The sequence below is a fragment of the Asparagus officinalis genome, chromosome 1, assembly GCF_001876935.1.
Source record: "Asparagus officinalis chromosome 1, Aspof.V1, whole genome shotgun sequence".
Classification (NCBI taxonomy): Eukaryota; Viridiplantae; Streptophyta; class Magnoliopsida; order Asparagales; family Asparagaceae; genus Asparagus; species Asparagus officinalis.
In genome coordinates, this window is record NC_033794.1 from 85,344,233 (window position 1) to 85,364,045 (window position 19,813).

At 42.4% G+C, this 19,813-nt stretch overlaps 1 protein-coding gene across 1 annotated transcript in view; it reads left to right on the forward strand.

Moving 5' to 3' along the window:
• LOC109836841 (crocetin glucosyltransferase, chloroplastic-like) overlaps nt 1-19,813 on the forward strand; it is a 43,953-nt gene that overhangs the window by 6,454 nt on the left and 17,686 nt on the right. The window contains exons 3-4 of the mRNA XM_020404869.1: nt 17,330-17,571; nt 17,691-17,883. Of these exons, the coding sequence (XP_020260458.1) occupies nt 17,330-17,571; nt 17,691-17,883 (435 nt within the window). The remainder of the gene's footprint in view (nt 1-17,329; nt 17,572-17,690; nt 17,884-19,813) is intronic.

Below are 19,813 nucleotides of genomic sequence, written 5' to 3' on the forward strand. Positions count from 1 at the left end.
GGTTTTGTCGTTTTGTCGTTGTATCCGTTTTTCGGTTCTGTCCGTGATTCGGTTGTGTGGTTGACTTGTTCGGACTCGATTCGTTGACCTGATTCCTGATATGGCAGTAAATCAACTTCTGAGTTCATGTCCGAAACTGATCTTGATTCGATCGTGATTCGTCCGAGTCCGCCCTTGGATGGATGAATCGTTGACTCTTCAACCCGTTAGCTTGATTCCACACGCGAGTGGATTTATTCCGTTGTTTGCGTGCGATTCGTTAACCTCGTCGCCTCGTTGGTTCGTCGGTTTGTGCTGAGCTGTGCTAAGGGATCTATAAGCAATTTTATACGCCTACACCTAGATCTAAGAAATGTGTTTTCTTAGGATACCCTGAAGGGGTAAAAGGTTATAGGCATTCTTAATTCCTTCAATCCTTCAGGCTATTCGGTGCTTTGTCAAATGTCTGTAAGGTTTTCGGTGCTGCATTTATTGTCTGACCGTTGTCGGAATTTGGAATTTAAAGTCGATTCCTGATTTTATGATCTTTAGCTCATGTTTGTTGGTTCAACATAGAACTGACCCTCGAATGTTGACGTTGATTCGAACGTCGTACGTTGACTGTTTGATCGCAACGCGTTGACTGGCATTGACCTAGGGTTACGCGTTGATCGGCGTTGACCTTAGGGTTTTAAACGTCGTACATTGACTTTTTAATCACAACGCGTTGACTGGCGTTGACCTAGGGTTACGCGTTGATCGGCGTTGACCTTAGGGTTTTGAACGTCGTACGTTGACTTTTTGATCGCAACGCGTTGACTGGCGTTGACCTAGGGTTACGCGTTGACCGACGTTGACCCTAGGGTTTCGAATGTCGTTGGATGCTCAAGTCACGAGACCAACTAATGAAGCTGATGCATCAGTGACTCTCGTATTTATAGGATTTTTGGCAAACCCTCAGCCATCAACGGGTTTGATAAGCCTTTACCGATTACCGTTTGAGTCGGGCTAGCATGCGGATTATCTTAATCCATTCTGCATGTGACGTTGTGCTAAGAGAGTTAACGCTCTTAGTGCTACGATATTGAATACGTAGACTTCGTCTTTCTCACGGGAATAGACTACCCGGCGACGTGTGTTAGGCATTGACTTTAGGATTATTGGCTAACCCCCAGCCTTCAACGGGTTTGATAAGCCTTTACCGACTACCGTTTGAATCGGGCTAGCTTGCGGATTATCTAAATCCGTTCCGCATGTGACGTTGTGCTAAGAGAGTTAACGCTCTTAGTGCTACGATATTGAATACGTAGACTTCGTCTTTCTCACGGGAATAGACTACCCGGCGACGCGTGTTAGGCGTTTGTCTTTAGGATTTTTGGTTAACCCCCAGCCTTCAACGGGTTTGATAAGCCTTTACCGACTACCGTTTGAATCGGGCTAGCATACGGATTATTTAAATCCGTTCCGCATGTGACGTTGTGCTAAAAGAGTTAACCCTTTTAGTGCTACGATATTGAATACGTAGACTTCGTCTTTCTCTCGTGAAAAACTAAACAGCAACGTGTATCAGACGTTGACTTAGGATTTTTGGCAAATCCTCAGCCTTCAACGGATTTGACATGCTTTTATCGATTACCGTTTGAATCGGGCTTACATGCGGATTGTTTTAAGTCCGTTCTGCATGTGACGTTGTGCTAAAGGAATGAACTCCCTTAGACTTGATGCTACAACTTCGAATACGTAGACTTCGCCATTGTTATGGGAACAGGCTACCCGGCAACGTGTGTTAGATGCTGGCTTATCCCTACTTAGGCTTCGGGATAAAATACCCCAGAATCGAACTCTGGTGTCTTTTCTACGGAGAAAGACTAAACTGGCGACGCGTGTTAGGCGTCGGCATATCCTTTCTTAGGATTCAAGATGAAATTCCCCATGCGTGTAAGGGAATACGTAGACTTCGCCATTGTCACGGGAATAGGCTACCCGGCAACGTGTGTTAGATGCTGACTTATCCCTACTTAGGCTTCGGGATAAAATTCCCCAGAATCAAACTCTGGTGTCTTTTTCTACGGAGAAAGACTAAACCGGCGACGCGTGTTAGGCATCGGCATATCCTTTCTTAGGATTCAGGATGAAATTCCCCATGCGTGTAAGGCATGGATTATGGTGTTATTAATAACAACCTACCACAATGTTGAAAATGTGAACGTACGTTCTTTTTAACGGTTAAGAACTAACCGGCAGCGCGGGTTAAGCGCAGACTTATCCTTGCTTAGGTTTCAGGATAAAATACCCCAGAATCAAACTCTGGTGTCTTTTTCTACGGAAAAAGACTAAACCGGCAGCGCGTGTTAGGTGCAGACTTATCCCTGCTTAGGATTCGGGATAAACTTCCTAGGATGAATCTTAAATTGATAAATTTTGAAAAAGATCGGTGCGGGAAAGGAAGAATTTTATATTCTATTTCCCGGTCTTCTTTTGGGGTGAAGGCAAACCCGAAAACAAGGAGAGAAGAATTTTATATTCTATTCCTTGATTCTGAAAAGGAAGAATTTTATATTCTATTTCTAGTGCAAAAGAAACAAAGAGTGGGATCTCCACTCCGAGAATCTGAAAAAAAAATCTAGATAAACTTGCCTTTTATAGGATTGGTTATCTAAACTGAAAAATGAGTTCTTCGTTTATCGAAGTGAAACTTCAACTTCGGTTATAGCCATGAGAGGGCTTAACCAAAGAGAAGAAGAAGGGAGTTCTTTCGTTTATCGAAAGGGGACTCCGAAATGAAAGTGGACCTCTTGTTCATGGAGAGAGTCAAGAGGGCCAGAAAGATATTTTTGGTGGACCCACTGTCAATTAAAATTAATCAGTGAGGAATTTTGGTGGTGAAAAATGATTCTGGTTTATCCTCTAGAATATTAAGTGCAATATTCTTCAAGGAACTTCCCGGTAAATGAGTTATCCTGAATGTACTAGGGATAGTACTTTTTCAGGAACTTCCCATTTATTGGCATTAATTGCCTGGTGCCTTCTTGAGTGATCAGGCGATATGCACCGTTTGAGTAGACTGTGTCTATCACAAACGGTCCTTCCCATTTGGGTTCAAATTTACCTTTCTTCTTGGAGTTGAGGATTATCGGTCGGCGAGCAGCGAGGACCAGATCTCCTTCCTCGAAGCTTCTCTGTCGGACTCTTTTGTTAAAGGCCCTAGATATTCGGGCTTGATAAAACTCAATTTTTTGTTGAGCTTCCAAGCGCTTTTCATCCAACCTCTCGAGTTCTTCGAGACGTTTTTGATGCTGTTCTTCTGTTGTCATCTCAGTTGCGAGGGCGATCCGAAGGGATGGGATTTGGATCTCCAATGGTAGCACAGCTTCACATCCGTATACTAACGAATATGGGGTAGCTCCTGTAGGTGTGCGTATGGTGGTGCGATAAGCCCAGAGTGCTTCACCGAGTTTATCGTCCCAGTCTCGTTTATTGGTCTTCACGAGCTTTGACAGGATCTTGATGATCGTCTTGTTGAACGCCTCAGCTAATCCATTCGTAGCGGGATAATAATCTGTCGACGACACATCTTCAATTTTAAACTTATCACAAAACCTGACGAAGGCGTTGCTTATGAATTGTGGACCGTTGTCATGAATGATCCGTCTTGGCACGCCGTGTCGGTAGATGACATGATGCTTGATGAAATTAATGACGTTGTTCGTCTTCACCTCTCTAAGCGGAATCGCTTCAGCCCACTTTGAAAAGTACTCTGGCGGTTGATGCATATAATTTGCATGTATCTGATAAGCATGACACTCTCGGGCGTATTCGATTGCGTCACGAACCATTGTTGGCCAGAAATACCCCATTCTTCTGATGCGATCATACAGTTTGGGACCGGGCTGATGCGCACCACATTCTCCTTCGTGTGCTTCCTTAAGAACTTCTTCTTCTTCTTTGTTCGAAATACATCAGAGTAACAAACCATCATACCCTCTACGGTATAACGTATGGGTCTCGGTATTATAGAAGAAACTTGGTGCTCTTCGACGGATTGATTCCCTTTCTTTTATGTCCTCTGGTAAAATACCATATTGGACGTAGTCAATGATAGGAAAACGCCAATCTCGGGACTCAGACCCAATTTGGGTTGAATTCACCTCCTTTGCGTTCGAGTTTCCATCATCTTCCTCTTCAATGTCCATATCGTATATGGGTGTGCAGAGCTGATGCGTCCTTACCGTGACTAGTAGTTCAGTGTCGGGAGGTTGCGCAAGTGATACCGCTAGTGCTGCCAGTGCATCCGCATAAGCGTTCTGGAGACGAGGGATGTATTCAATAAAGAATTCTTCAAAAGATTCTGCCATTTTGATGGCCTCCTGGTGGTACGGGATCATGTCTTGGTTCCTGACTTCATACTCTCCACGGACTTGGTTGACTATCAATTGAGAATCCCCAAAAGCTTCGAGATATTCGACCCCCAGTTCCTTGGCGAAACTGAGTCCAATGAGAAGCGCGTTGTACTTGGCTACGTTATTGGAGCACGGACTAGTCAATGAATAAACCCGAGGCATCACATGCTTCCCCGGGGAGATTAAGATAACTCCAACCCCGGAGGAAACTGTAGAACCTCCCGGGGTTATTACCCTATTAACTGCCCTCGCAGCACCATCGAAATATAATTGCCATACTTGTTGGTGCGACATAGTGTTAACCTCGTGGGTTTCGTCCGGCAAATCATAATATACTTCTGACGCACATCTTTTGCATTGTGAATACCAATGCGAGGCATTCTTTCTCAATCATCGGGTATCGAGACTCGGCGCCTATCAAGGTCCGACTTAGGTAATAAACTGCCTGTTCGTGACCGTTATCGTCGTCTTGTGCTAGTAAAGCACTTATCGAGTGGTTCATCGCCTTGATGTAAATCAAGAACGGTTTACCCGATTTCAGTGCAACAAGAACAGGAGGATTCACCAGATATGTTTTGATATCTTCGAATGCTTTTTGGCAGGCGTCGTCCCAGATGAATGACACCCCTTTCTTGTTTAGCTTAGAGAATGGTTGGCACTTCCCAGAAAGGTTTGAGATGAACCGCCGGATGTAAGCTAGCCGCCCTTGCAATCCTCTGAGCTCTCTCAGATTTCTAGGAGGTTGCAGTTCATGTATCGCCTTCACTTTGTCAGGACGCTGGACATTCCAAGGAAGGATTTAGTGGGGTTCATCTTCAATTGATGGCTCCGCATGAGATCGAACATCGTCTTCAAGTCCTTGATGTGATCTTCTTTGTTGCGGCTTTTTACAACCAAATCATCAACGTAGCACTCGACTGTTTTCCTGAGATGTTCTTGGAAAATCTTAGCCATTACTCGTTGGTATGTGGCGCCTGCATTTTTTAGTCCGAAAGGCATCACCGTGTAGCAAAAGACACCAAGAGGCGTTCTGAACGCTGTATGCTTCTCGTCATCTGGGTGCATCTTGATTTGGTTATATCCTGAAAATCCATCCATGAAAGACATTCTCTCAAATCCACATGTATTGTCAATAATGACATCTGTGATTGGGAGAGGGAAGTCGTCTTTTGGACATGCCGTGTTTAGGTCCCTGAAGTCAATACAAATCCTGATTTTAACGTTCTTCTTCATGACTGGAATGATATTGGTTAGCCAATCTGGATGTTGCTCCTCTCGGATAAATCTTGATTCGATCAATTTCTTAACCTCTGCCTCAATGGCTTCCATAATCTGCGAACGAAACCGTCTTTGCTGTTGTTTGACAGGTTTGGCATCCGGCTTGATATCGAGGCGGTGCATTGCCACATTGGGGTCGAGCCCTGGCATATCTTCATAGTTCCAAGCGAAGACGTCAATATACTCCCTGATGAGAGCAATTAACTCCTCCTTCTCATTTGGGGGAAGGCTGTCACTGATGAATATGGGCTTTGGTTTGGCCTCGTCACCCATGTTAACTTGGACTATTTTATCTTCAGTGGGCGGTTCTCTTTGATCGAACCTATCGTCGTACTGCATGTTTAGGTGATGAACCCATGGATCTTCCCACGTTGTCATTTGCTCGTCATCTTCTATCGTCACAGGATCGACCGTAGTCATATGCGACATCAGTTTCTTGAACATCTCCCCCAAGCTTGCGTCGGAATCCCCAGCTGAAGAATCAGAAGAGTATCCGTTCTTAGTTTTGTTAGCAATTTGATCGATAATTTGCCAACCACATTCATCATCAGACGAAGAAACATAGCCTAAGCCTCTTTTGTGACGGTAATAATCACCCGGTTTCCCTTTTGGCACATATGCTGCTTTAGCTGGGATACGGGAACCTCGATCAAAGTACAAGCCTTCTCCGAGTGTGAAATCATATCCCTGTTTTTCCATGAGCTTGCGCGCTTCAGGACTATACTTAGATAAATGTCGACCAGGTTTATTTTCCTCTTCATCTTCTCTTAGGAAATGATCTGGTGATGGAAAATTCTCTCCTTTACCATAAATCACTTCTTTTTCAACTCCTGTTTTGGCAGGCACAACCAGGGTTGTTCCGAAGGAATGCTGGAGGCGTTTCTTTGTTACATAAGATGATCGGAGCGGCATATGTAAATCAGGATTATCGTGTAGTCCTTTTGTCGCATCATCAAGAGACAACGAGTACTCTAAATCATCTTTTATTTCAATATCGGCAAGTTGCCAGTTACAACTTACCTCTGACGATTGTTCATCGTCAAGATTGATTACAAAGGGTACAATGTCATTTAAAACAAAACCACCATTGTAATCGAATCCAGCTTCGGAATCAGCTTCTTCTCTGCTGTCCATGCCCTGGGCCGATGATTCAGTATCGGATTCGTTACCATAAAGGAGAGAATCAGTAAAATAATTCTCATACCCTTTGAATGGTTGCTTATCCGCGACCACCGTCCTAACCTTATTATCAGTGTCGACATACTTTAAACACTGATGGAGAGTGGAGGGGATAATAACGTTACTATGGATCCAAGTCCGACCGAATAGTAAGTTATATAAAGTTTCGGCATCGATCACATAACATGTGACTTCCGTCTTCAAATCTCCCATTTGACACTTTAACCAGATTTTACCCAAGGGTCTTGACCCGCTAGTGTTGAATCCATAGATAACAGTGCCTGTGGACGCCAACTTGCTAACTGAAATGCCGAGGAAATGCATCAAGCGAAGCGGCATAATACTCACAGCAGAACCCGGATCCACTTGGATTCGGTTGACTTTGCTGGAGCCGATGTACCCGATGAAATATAGCGGTCGATCGTGGTTCGAATTCTTCGTCTGCATATCCTCTTTGGTGAAAGTAATGCAGGGAAGGTTCTTAGTCGCTATATTGCAATGTTGACTCAGCAGTTCTGTCTCTTCAGGCGCCGGCTTGATTTGAGTCAGAAATACCTCTGAATTGGCCAAAGCTTCTTGCAAGGCCTCCCTGGTTTCCTTGGACAACCGCAGCAACTCATATAGCGTTATCCGTGCTGGAATGTTGGCTAATTGAGCCATTATATCCAAGACTTGCGGAGTCTTCGAGCTTTCCGGTTTGTCTCTTCCAATCGGGCGACTGAAACGAGACTGCTTCGGATTCTGAACCTCCTGGGGATTCTTTTCTTTCGGTTTATTCACCGGCTGTCGTCGAGCCTCTTCGCCCGATGTAGGACTCGTAATCACCCCCATTTCCGTGAGAGTTTTGGCTTGTCCCCGTTTAGTCACCTCCTGCTCACTAGGTGGCGGATAATTGTAGTGATACTCATTTCCGCTTCTAGTGGCGAAGACTTCTTATTCTTCTTCGGAGAGCGGGAAAGTAGGAGCTTCATCGCCATCCTCCTCGAAGATTACGGATGTAGCATTGCAGGACTTGCCTTTGCCCTTTCTTTTCGAGGAAGTCGCCCACTGCTTATCTCTAATGAGATCCGGATGAACCCAGAGGATTTCGCCGTTCGGGGCTGTGTGTGGCACAAGTCCCTTTTGGCGCTGTCCATGTGGATCATCGTTCACTGTCTTCATTCCTACTTTGGTGATGCGCTCTGGTTTGAACCATATTGTGGGCACCGATCCAAAGCTGATTGACACTGCATTTGCTCCCACATTCTGGTGCAGGCTTCAGGGTTATGACAACCCACATCATTAATGCCTGGATTCTATATCGGCTTGAGGTGGATAGCATGATTTGTAGGGTGGGTGGACCGCATCTATGGTATGCGCACATACTTCGGATCCGTCACTTTGCTAGCCGCCGCTCGTTGATCACACGATCGCGCATCGCTCGGATTTTGTTGTTCTCCAATAGGTACTTGAAAGATGCGGGCAACGCTCGTCATGCGTTTGAAGGAGTACACCCGCTTAAAAAAAAAAAAAAAGGAAAAAAATCTTGGCTACGCGCCTTTGCTCTCTGAGGCCGTTGTTGCCATTGCGGCTGGGATTGTTGTGGCGCTCTGTTGGCTGCTAGCTGTTGCTGGAAGGTTGCAAATTGAAAGTTTGATTAGCATGCAACATGCATTAGGCATGTGCCTTAACTGCTTTCCCGCGCTATGGGTTGAAATCTGTGCTGGAGCAGTTTGTGCGGCCTGTTGGCCTCTGCTCGTCTTCTTTCATCACTAAGGAATCCTCATTCCTGCTCCCCTCGACGCTTCAGATGCCTTCAGCATTTTGGACGGTGTTGTCCCCATTGCTTCCAACACGTCCAATGCAAGGTTGTTGTGGCAAGTCTGAAGAATGAATTCCTCGGTGATCGGGTCTCGGCAGTTCATCGCCTTGTTCCGGAACCTTTTGACGAAGGTGTCGACTAACTCCCCGTCCTTCTGCTTCTCATCGAGCAATGATCCGATAGATATCTCGGTGTCGTCGTCGAAGAAATTAGTGAGGAACATAGTCTCCATATCGTCCCAGCTGTTCATGCTACCTGGCTTGAGGCGGCGATACTAATCGAAGGCGGCTCCGTGAAGAGTGCCGACGAATGACCGCACCATCAGAGGCTTATTACCAGAAATAACCCCCAAGTGTGATTTGAAGTAAATCAAATGTTGAGTGGGTGAACCCATCCCATTAAACGGTGTGAAGTTAATTAGGTTGAACTTCGCCGGATATGGGATCGATTCCCACTCTCTTGGGTATGGACAGGGAATGCATGTTTTCTTCGTCTCTTGAGCGGAAATCAATGTATTGATTTTGCTCTCGAGATTTTTAAATTTTAGATTTTCATCTGTGTTTTCACCAGCATTCTCATTACCACCCCCTGCATTGACGGGAGGATCATTGGCATTGTGAGCTTCATCCGTATCGTATTACGAGCTTCATTCGTATCCTCGTCTTCCTGAATGACCTGGTTACGGCGGCTTGGTTCGTCTTGCTGGTTCGTCAGTGCCTGAATTTGTTGCTCATGCATTTCTCTCATGTTCTGCATGGCCATCTGCATTTCGAACCTGAAGGCCTCCTGTTGTTTAGCCATGGCCTCTTCAAGCATCTTGGCCACTTGTTCTGCACTTATCATAAGTGCCTCGCGGGGTTGCCCCTCGCTGGATACTGTGTTGTCAGATGCGACTGCCGAACCAGCATCCGACTCTTCATCTTCTAAAGGTACCCTTGTCCGAACCCTACCGTAAGTCTTTCGTTTGATGGCTCCAGACTGCAGATCATCTTCTAAAGGTACCCTTGTCCGAACCCTACCGTAAGTCTTTCGTTTGATGGCTCCAGACTGCAGATGGGTTATACGCTGGGATGCTTTCATAATTGACTCGAGATTATCCCGTGCCGATGTCCCTCTGGTGGTCATGTTAGTGGTGACCCTCGGAAATTCTCCATCTTCAACCACCGTTCTTCTTTGTCGGAAACGCCTATGCCTTGGTTTTGGCGCTTCGGTACTAAGCCTTTCGAACACTGAAATTCTCTCGGGGACTACCTTGATGCAGTTGCACTCAGACAGTACCGCCCGAATGAACTTTGAACAAGGGCACTGAGTTTCTAGCCTTCGAGGACTCCTCTTTCTGGCTTTGCTCGTACCCCCAGCACGATAGTACAGCTCTTCCATTTGAAAGTCGGAGCAACCTATCGTGTGTTGGCACGATTTTTCAGGTATAACGCAATCATCATCAGACGATAACATTTCCTTCTGAGAGTAAATTACCTTCTTCGGACTTTCGAGAGTCACGCGCCTCGAAACGCGCCTTTGTGGGTGTGAATTCTCAACGGGCTCCTGAACTTCGATGCGCAAAGTAGTGCGCTTGGGTGCCATGACTTCTTTGTCATGTTGAGGTTTGCGGCGACCCCCATCATGTTGATTCGTTCGGGGTTTTCTTAGTGGGCCCAAGCGTCCTTGGATTGGAGCTTTGCTTCGCTCCTCGGGAAGGACCGAGGCGCTCCAAGACTGACTTCCTTTTCTGGGATGGTCCTACGGGATCTCCCGGAGCAGTTTTGGAAATCATCGGTGGTCTGGATTGATTCGCCGGAAGTTGAACTTTCGACGGCTGCAATTGACGCTCTTTGGTCTGAACCGTCGCTTCAGACTTCAGCCTCCAAACTTTGCTGGTTGATGGCAGCTTCTTGGCCACCTCTTTCTGCAACTTCCTACGGGCTTCTTCAGCTTGAGCCCGTGCCTGCGCTGATAGTGCACGACGTTTGCGAATGCGCTCCTCCAGCATTTATCGGTTCCGTTTGACACGGACCCATTCCATTGTTGGCGGCTTGGAGGAACCACCATTCATTGATTGTTGAGGTTGCTTGCCTCTTTTGTTCTTTAGATCCGCGTTGTAGCGGATCCCGTCAACGGACTCCATGGCCTTTGCGAACTGTTTCGCAAGGCGTTGACGTTGCCTTTGGCGGGCTCTCTTCGAGAGAGTCACCATGCCCTCTGTGGCAGAAGGGTTGGCCAGAGCAGCTCCGACCTGGTTGTGAATTAGAGGAATCTCACCCGATGCGGCTTTGGCATCCAGCGGGGTAAGATCTTCATTGGTGTTTTCAACGTCTTCAAACCAACGAGTTTTTCTCCTGGAGGAGAGTTTCTTGGACTTGCGGGGGAAGGTTGATCCGGACGAGGACGACAAGTACTCCTCGAACTTCTCCTGATCGAACTCGTATTCGACCTCCTCCACGACCGGGATTGAGATCCGCGGCTGCGACGCTCCGATCTCGAGATTGTTCGCGGGAAAAATCGTTGCTTTCTTCACTGATTCCATTGCTATCTTGAATAACTGTTTTTCGATTACAAAGATCCAGTCTTTTTATAAGATCCGGTTACAATAAAAATCAAATAAAAGAAAAGAAAAATTACAACTTTTTATCCTTGTTTGTCGAACAAATCACGAGCTCCTGTTTTGCGGTCGCTCGCTTGCGTGGGTTCTTCGCCTGCGCCGGGGTTTATCCGTGGACCACCGCGAGATCTAGATCCGGTCGGATCTACGCAGTACGACGAGTATTATTTCACCAAGGAAATAATAGCCGGGGGGATTAGTTTACCAAGGAAATAATCGTCCAAATCTCGGGATCAAAGACCAAGCTTTGATCCGGAGTACGCCTGCGTGGATCTGAGATCCGGTCCTCTCGAACTCTTATCTTATTTGGCGTTGACGATCGCCGAGCACCAGATCTGGAAGAGCAAGTCCTCGAAGTCCCAAAGCTTGGATCTTTTTTAGATCTAGGTCTTGAATCCAGCAGGGCTTCACCTCCAAAAGTTCCAACCTTTGACAAATGAGCCTAGGCCTCCTATTTATAGGCTCTCTGAACTGTGCCCGCGCACAGATATGGGTGGCCGGCTCTTGGCCGAGCCACCTATAGGTGGCTCGGCTCTTGGCCGAGCCACCTATAGGTATTTGGGTTCCGTCGTTTTCCGTCTTTCGGTTCTGTCCGTGATTCGGTTGTGTGGTTGACTTGTTCGGACTCGATTCATTGACCTGATTCCTGATATAGTAGTAAATCCACTTCTGAGTTCAAGTCCGAAACTGATCTTGATTCGATCGTGATTCGTCCGAGTCCGCCCTTGGATGGATGACTCGTTGACTCTTCAACCCGTTAGCTTGATTCCACACGCGAGTGGATTTATTCCGTTGTTTGCGTGCGATTCGTTAACCTCGTCGCCTCGTTGGTTCGTCAGTTTGTGCTGAACTGTGCTAAGGGATATATAAGCAATTTTATATGCCTACAGAGTAAACCTGAAACAAACATGTTTGACCCGAACCAGGAAACCTAGTCTGACTAGAAAAATAACCTTCGGTAATTTTGCTATAACTTTCATATCCGACCTCAGAATTAGGTGATCTAAGAATTGTTGGAAATATATTGAAAATTCCTACAACTTTTGTCTTTTGAGTATTTCCAAATTTTTATTATATCAGTGTATAAAATAGAAAAATGTTTAACTGATCGTTTTTCCAGATTCAAGCTCGTGCTTGCCGTGCATGATTTCGCTCCTATATTCATATATATACATTGGATTGATCTTAAATCAATCTCTAGCATACTCAGACATCAAAATATATTATTTATCACCATATAACATATTTATTATTATTTTTCATATAATATTCATATTTATGGGGTTTTACAAGTTAGGACCAAAATCAAAATCCCCTCTCGATTCCTTCGATGAATAAGAGGTCCACTTTCAAATCGAGCGATCAAACTTTCTTATAGTTAGGATTGTCTCAAACTTCTATTCGATCAAAGTTTCCTATAGTTAGGACCAAAACCAAATTTCCCTCTCGATCCCTTCTATGAATGAGAGGTCAACTTTTAAATCGAACGGTCAAACCTTCCTACAGTTTGGACCAAAACCAGAGTTTTATTTCGATAAATGAGAGGTCTCCACCTAGATTGGGTGATTAAACCTTCAGACAGTTAGGGTCATCTCAAAACTCCCCTTTGGTCAAACCTTCCTACAGTTAGGGCCAAAGTTAGAATTTCATCTCGATAAACAAGAAATCCACCTTCAGATTGGGTAATCAAATATTTCGATAGTTAGGGTTATCCGAATCTTTTTAATTCTCGGAGTGGAGATCCTACTCTTAGTTCCACCTTTCAAGATTCTCAGAGTGGAGATGCCACTCTGAGTCTCTTTTGAAGCGGGAAATAGAAAATAAATTTCTTCCTCTCCAACGTAAGGTTCGCCTTTGCCCCAAAGAGAAGACAAAACACAGAGTTTGTCTTTGCCCCAAGAGAAAACATAATCTTTCAACACCAAAATCCATGCTTTTCATACATAGGGGATTTTATCTTGATCCCTAATTAAAGATAAGTCTGCATTTAACACATGCTGCTGAGTAGTATATTTCTGTGAAAATGACGAAGTCTACATATTCAATATTGTAGCATTAAGTCTAAGAGAGTTAATTCTTTTAGCACAACGTTACATGTGGAACGGACTTAGATAATTCACATGCTAGCCCGATTCAAATGGTAGTCGGTAAAGGCATATCAAATCCGTTGATGGCTGAGGGTTTGTCAAAAATCCTATGAATGTTGTTATTATTTGTTCCAAACGGAATAAGAAATCATAATAATAAAAAATGCACTAAATAGAAGACTTTATTTCTATTAATAAAGTTGAATCAAAAGGAGATACAAGAGAATGTATTATCAATCGAGAGGGAGCTTACGACTATAAATTTGTTGTTTTAATCTATAGAGCTTCTCTACATAGGCGTGCTCAAGTTCAATTTGTAAGTTGGCTTTGACGGAGTCCTCAGTGGCAGTCAGGGTCTGCACGTCTTCATCCTCCATCTTTGATAACTTCTCTTGAGAGAGAGCTCTAGTTTCCCAAGCACCTGAGCTCAAGCCCATTCCGTGCCAACCATCTCTAGTTCTAGGATAACCTGAGCATCCTCGGCCGCCTTAAGCTCTTATTTAAGTTGGGCTATCTTTGCACCACCCAACTCAAGAGAGTAGTGCAAATCCCGGTGGATTTCTAGCTTGCTAGAAAAGATTAACTCCATTTGTTTTACACGATTTCATTGTGCTCCATGCTTTCAAACAAGGAACTAATACATGTAAAACAAGGAACCCCCCATATATATACACTATATGTTCTGAGTGATTAGGAGCTAAGTGTTAGTGCCTCATTCTAGCGTTAAATATAAATGTGGCATAAAAACATAATATAATTACTAATGTATAAAAGCATACTTAATATCAACATCTTATCTGCTCAATCAGATGTGAGTAGTCGCGACTGATATCCTTTTTGCACTTTCAATAAACTTCTTCGGCTCCATGCTGATTCCATTGAACTTTCACTAAAGAAATCACTTAGCTTCTAAGCCTTTTGTTTTCTCTAACAGTAATACAAACCGGTATCTCTACGATAATCAAATCATCCTGAATCTCAATACTTGGTGTATCAATCACACTCTGCTGCTCCTCATTGCGCAAGTACCTCTTGAGCATTAAAACATAAAATATATCGTTTATACTCAACCTTAATACTAGAAAATCAAATCTAAATGATGTAAATCCAACATGCTCGAAATTTCTGGATGGATTAACATATCTTGGGGTACGTTTTTCCCGATCTACTAAATCACTGAACGCCCTTTATTAGCGATACTTTTATTCTTATAAAATCTCTAACATGAAACTTTAGAGGTTGTCACCTCTGATCTGTATTACTCTTTTGTCGACTATAAGTGGCAAGAATATGTTCTCAAATCAAAATTACATTCCTCCTTAATGTGCTCTCACAACTTTTGGTCTAAGTAATATCTATTCTCCGGCTCTGCCCACTAATAAGCACTTTACAAGGTCTCTCATACAACACCTCATACGGTGTAATAAAGATTCAATAACTGTTGTTATAAATGAATTCCATCAATGGGGTTATGGTCATCTTGTTTGTCTTGATAATCCATATCGCATGCTTGCAATATATTCTCCAAAAGTGTAAAGTAAACACCAATCCTTGATTTGATACAATCATCTTTGGAACTTCATAAAATCTCATTATTTCCTAAATAATTATCGCTGCATACATTTCCGTTGTATAAGTCATTTTCACGAGTAAAAATTTTGCCGACTATATCAACGGATCAACTATCATTCAAAAAGATCCATTTTCTTCTCTTTGATCTTAGCAATCCTACAATGGAATCTATAGAAACATCTGTCTACTTCCACTCAGGAATATGCAAAGTCTATAGGGTTCCAGCTGGTCTCTGACATACTACCTTCACTTATTGGCAGGTAAAACATTTAGCTACATATTTCAAAATCTCCTTACGCATGCCGCTCCATTAACACATCCTTTCAAGTCTTTATACATTTTTGATGTATCTAAATATTCCGTATACTTGGTACGATATAAAGATATGCTTCATCAAATAAATCCTCCTTAAGTTGTGAATAACCCGGCATCACTACCCGATCTTAATTCGGAAACCCCCGTGGTTTTGATGGTTCATTTTGGTTTAATCTCTATAGAAGTTCCCTTCTTTTGGATTTTTAATCTAACAATTTCCTAACCGGGTACTGATCTTTCTATCACTCCAAAATGATTTCACTGGTAAAGCTCTTATGAAAACACTATTTTTGCTAATCTCCTGTCTAAAGCTAATCTGACTGAGAGTGTAAAGTTCTCAATACAATAAACATTACAAAAATGTAATCTCTCAACGACGCTTCCTTCTTAACGTGTCTGCTACAACACTCGAATAATAAATCATAAACTAGTAATCTTTAATAAACTCAACTCTTTGCTGCTGCCTCTGGTTATACTTCTTTTGGGATAAATGTACTTCCAAAATCTGATAATTCGTATATAGTTTTTTTGTACTCCATACAAATGATGTCTTTACTTCTTCAATGTGAAAACCACAACAGTCAACTTTAAATCATGTGTGAGAAAATTTTTGCTCATGAATCCTCAATTGCCTTAAAATATAAGTCACTACTCCCTGGGTCTGTGTCAAAACACCTCTAGGACCCGATGACTACTCTTTTGTGCAAACAACTTAAAAATCTTATCACTGCTCAGAATAACCAACACTGGTACTGTAATAAATTTAGCCTTCAAACTCTAAATGTTTTCTGACACTCTGTGCTTCGAATAACTGTACACCTTTCTTCATAAGGTGTGTAAGTGACATCAAAATCTTCAAGAAATCTTGAAGTAACTTGTTATAACGGCCAGTCAAAAATTAATAAGTTATGAATCTCTGAAACGATCTACACCTTAGCTGGATTTACTGCGATGCCCTCCTGGCTAATACTATGATACAAAATTCTGATCTTAGGTAACAAAAATTCACACTTGTTGTATGTAACGTATAGCTAGTGCTCCCGTAAAGCCGCAATGTCAACCATAGGTGTTGTTCGTACTCGGCCTCCTATCTCAGATAAATAAGAATATCATCTATGAATACTATCACAAACTGGTCCAAGCATGGACGGAAAACCTGATTCATCAAATTCATGAATATTATGGGTGTAATGGTCAGCCCAAACAACATCATAAGAAACTCAAAAGACTTATATCAAATCAGAAAGGCGGTTTTGGGGATTTCCATCTCCCTAATCCGTAACAGAAATATAATTAGAACGAAGATTAATCTCTGAGAAACTACACTCAACTGTACTCTACCAGTCAAACAAGTCATAAACCCTCTATAGTCGATATCTAGCTAGATCATAAGCTTCCTCATTTCAACCGATGTCATATGATAAGGTGCTCGGGGTATCGGTGCGGTGCCTGACTACAACTCAATGTAAAACTCGACCTCTCTCACTGGAGGTAAACCTGATATGTCCTGCAAGACATTATGATACTCTAAGACCACTCACGTCTCACTCAAATTTTCACCCCGATCCCGTCTCATCACCTCCTCGATGTATGCTAGAAATAACTCTGCATTCTGGTTACCCTATAGGGTTGCTACAAACCATACAAATCTATCGAATACTTACAAAATAACTGTCTTCACCTACAGTCGATACTAATGTGGTAGGAAAATAATCAATCCATACCGAAACATCACATCAAGCTTGGGTATGTATACAAAACGAATTAACCAACTTTAAACATGGACTCGTCTAAACTGATAATGCATCTCCTACAAATACTCTCTAAGAGGGATGTCTCTCCCAAAGGAAAGAAGACTGAAAATGATTGTCTAGAGAATGTGTAACTAACCGAAGGCTATCCATGATAGCATATTGTGAAGTTCCTAAAAGATACGAATTTGGAAGGAGTTCATCGAGAACATACCTTCCACTACGATTCTGCTCTTAGATGACATCATATATCTCAAAAACTTGGTTATTCGTTATGTTATGCTGCACTGTAGGCTCTATAGCATGTGAATCTCTTTGATTCAGAGGTAGCTTCTGATTTGCATGCATCTGATCCTTAATTCTTGAAGCTGATAGAGGTGGTTCGATCCTCTATTGTTGGCCATGCTTGTGATTCTACGGCTGCTGATTCTGGTCTCTATCCTACCGACCTCCTACTGGTGCTTTATGACAATCACTCGCTCTATGTCCAATCTTGTGGCATTTATAACATGCACCCTGCATTTTGTGTTGTTCTCGCGCTCTCTGTGCCTTTTTTGAGTTCTGACTCTTACTTTGCTGGCCTCTCATTGATTCACCACGATACTCTGCGGCTCTATGACCAAATTTATTACAGTTATAACAAAATCCTAAAAATCTGCGCTACTTTGGAGTTGTTTGATTCGGTCGTCCCCTCGGACTAGTATTATTCTATTGCTTCTGATTGTCTAGCAGAGGCCCTGCTGGTCTTGGAAATGTTCTCTTCTTCTTGCCCTTGTCTCTGGTATATCCTGTCTTAGAGCTCTCTTCTTTTCTTATAACTTTAATGGTAGTTGGGGTTGGCTCAACTTCTGATGACACCTTTATAATAAACTCAGCTGGTGCAACTGGTGAAGGAACTTCAAATGATGGTGCTACTGGCGAGGTTGTCCAAATGCTCTTCTAGGGCTGCTATTCTAGGTGTTAATGACGCTAGGATGTCGATCAAATATTATGGAGCCTGTTGTGGCTCAAGGTCTGAATTAGCTTGCTCTGCTCGTCCTGACATCTACAGTTTTCAAAATAGAATTATAAGACACAGTAAATGGGATTTTAGATATAAAAATAAAATGTATACCAATAGGAAAATAGTATTACTTATCACTCACAGCATGCTTTATACTTCAAGAAAATAGTTCATAATAAAAAAAAATTGTTAATTTTTGCATATATATATATATATATATAATACATCCTCACACATATTAGGAATTCCTAACGGACTTTATACATGATTCCTAGGAAACTAAATCCTAGCTCCACAATATGACACAGGCATGACCCTAAAGATACTAGAACTAGAGCTCTGATACCAAATGTGATGCACAAGGGTTCACACAAGGCTGCAGTCTAAGGTGAAACCTATATTGTCAAACCTGACAAGCACCAACATCATGCTATGATATGTTTCACCATTACAATCACTATCTCTCTAGTAGAATCAACAAATAGGTGAAGGTATACAACATGCAAATAATGAAAATAGTGTAAGAACAGAATATACACAGAAGAAGTATGAGAATGAACAACAAATAAGCCTAACTAAAATATAATTAGAATATCTCTGAACTATAATAAATGTACAATGTCTTAAAATAAAGAGTTAAAGAAATCTCACTAAGGCACACTACCTCTACAAAATAAAAATACAACCTCTAGAGTCTGAAGATAAACAACTACTGTGGAGCTCTGTAAATAACTACTAATAAAATAAATAAGACAGAAGCTAAGATACGACACCATCAACCTGCGACACTCCGTATGCTTGACTCGTCACCTGAAAAGCGGGGAAACAACGAGCGTCAAGCGCTAGCGCGATCATCTCTATCGCCCCCAAGGGGAAGGGGTAGTAGTATATAAAAAATACTGGTTAGTACAAATAAATATAAAGTCATCAATATTGTGCTAAACAAAAATTAGTATTTAGAAATTCATAACAAGAGAATGGGTACGTCGAGCGAAATAATCTAAACAAGGAAACCCTCATGTATATACCTCATACCCCAAATTATGAATTGCAAAATATCAATCTTAACTAAGAATAAAAATGCAAGTGAAACTAGTACTAGAAATCCACAACTCGAGACTGGTACGTCGAGCGAAATAATCCAAATAAGGAAACACTTATGTATATACCATATATCTCAAGCTATGAAATACTAACTACTAACTTCAAACCTATATATGAACAATCATCACAAACAGAAATATTATAGCTTTTACCCTCAATCATAATGAAACCATTTTTCATAATCCCAGACAACCCTCAGGTAGCTGGCACAATCACAAGGAAATATTATTCAGCTCAAACATTACAAAATACCATGTCAAGTATGTCATATATCCAATGTGTAGCCTACTCATGTGTAAACTACATAGAATCATACTACAACTATATATATGTATGCCTCTCTTTTTGCAATAGAGATACTCTTGTAAGGTTCTTACTCAATCGCTCAGCGATAATCGGTTTTATCTCCCTATCCCAGCTACATGAAATAATGATGATCTAGTAAGGTTCGCACAATAACGTGTGGGTTCAACTTCCTTACTCAATTGTTCTACGGCAACAAGTTTTATCTCCCTATTTTGGATATACTTCCAGATGATCATACAACAGTGAATAGGCGCATCAGCCCAACCCGAAAAAATACACCGATCACCTTCGAGTATTTGGTACAATCAAGGTCTCATTATGGGAAAAACAACCAAATACTTCTAGTGTGGTACAACCGAGGTCTCATTACGGGATAAACAACCGCACTGAGCATCCATAACTGATGAGGAATGTTTTATCCTATGTTAATTTACTTTCA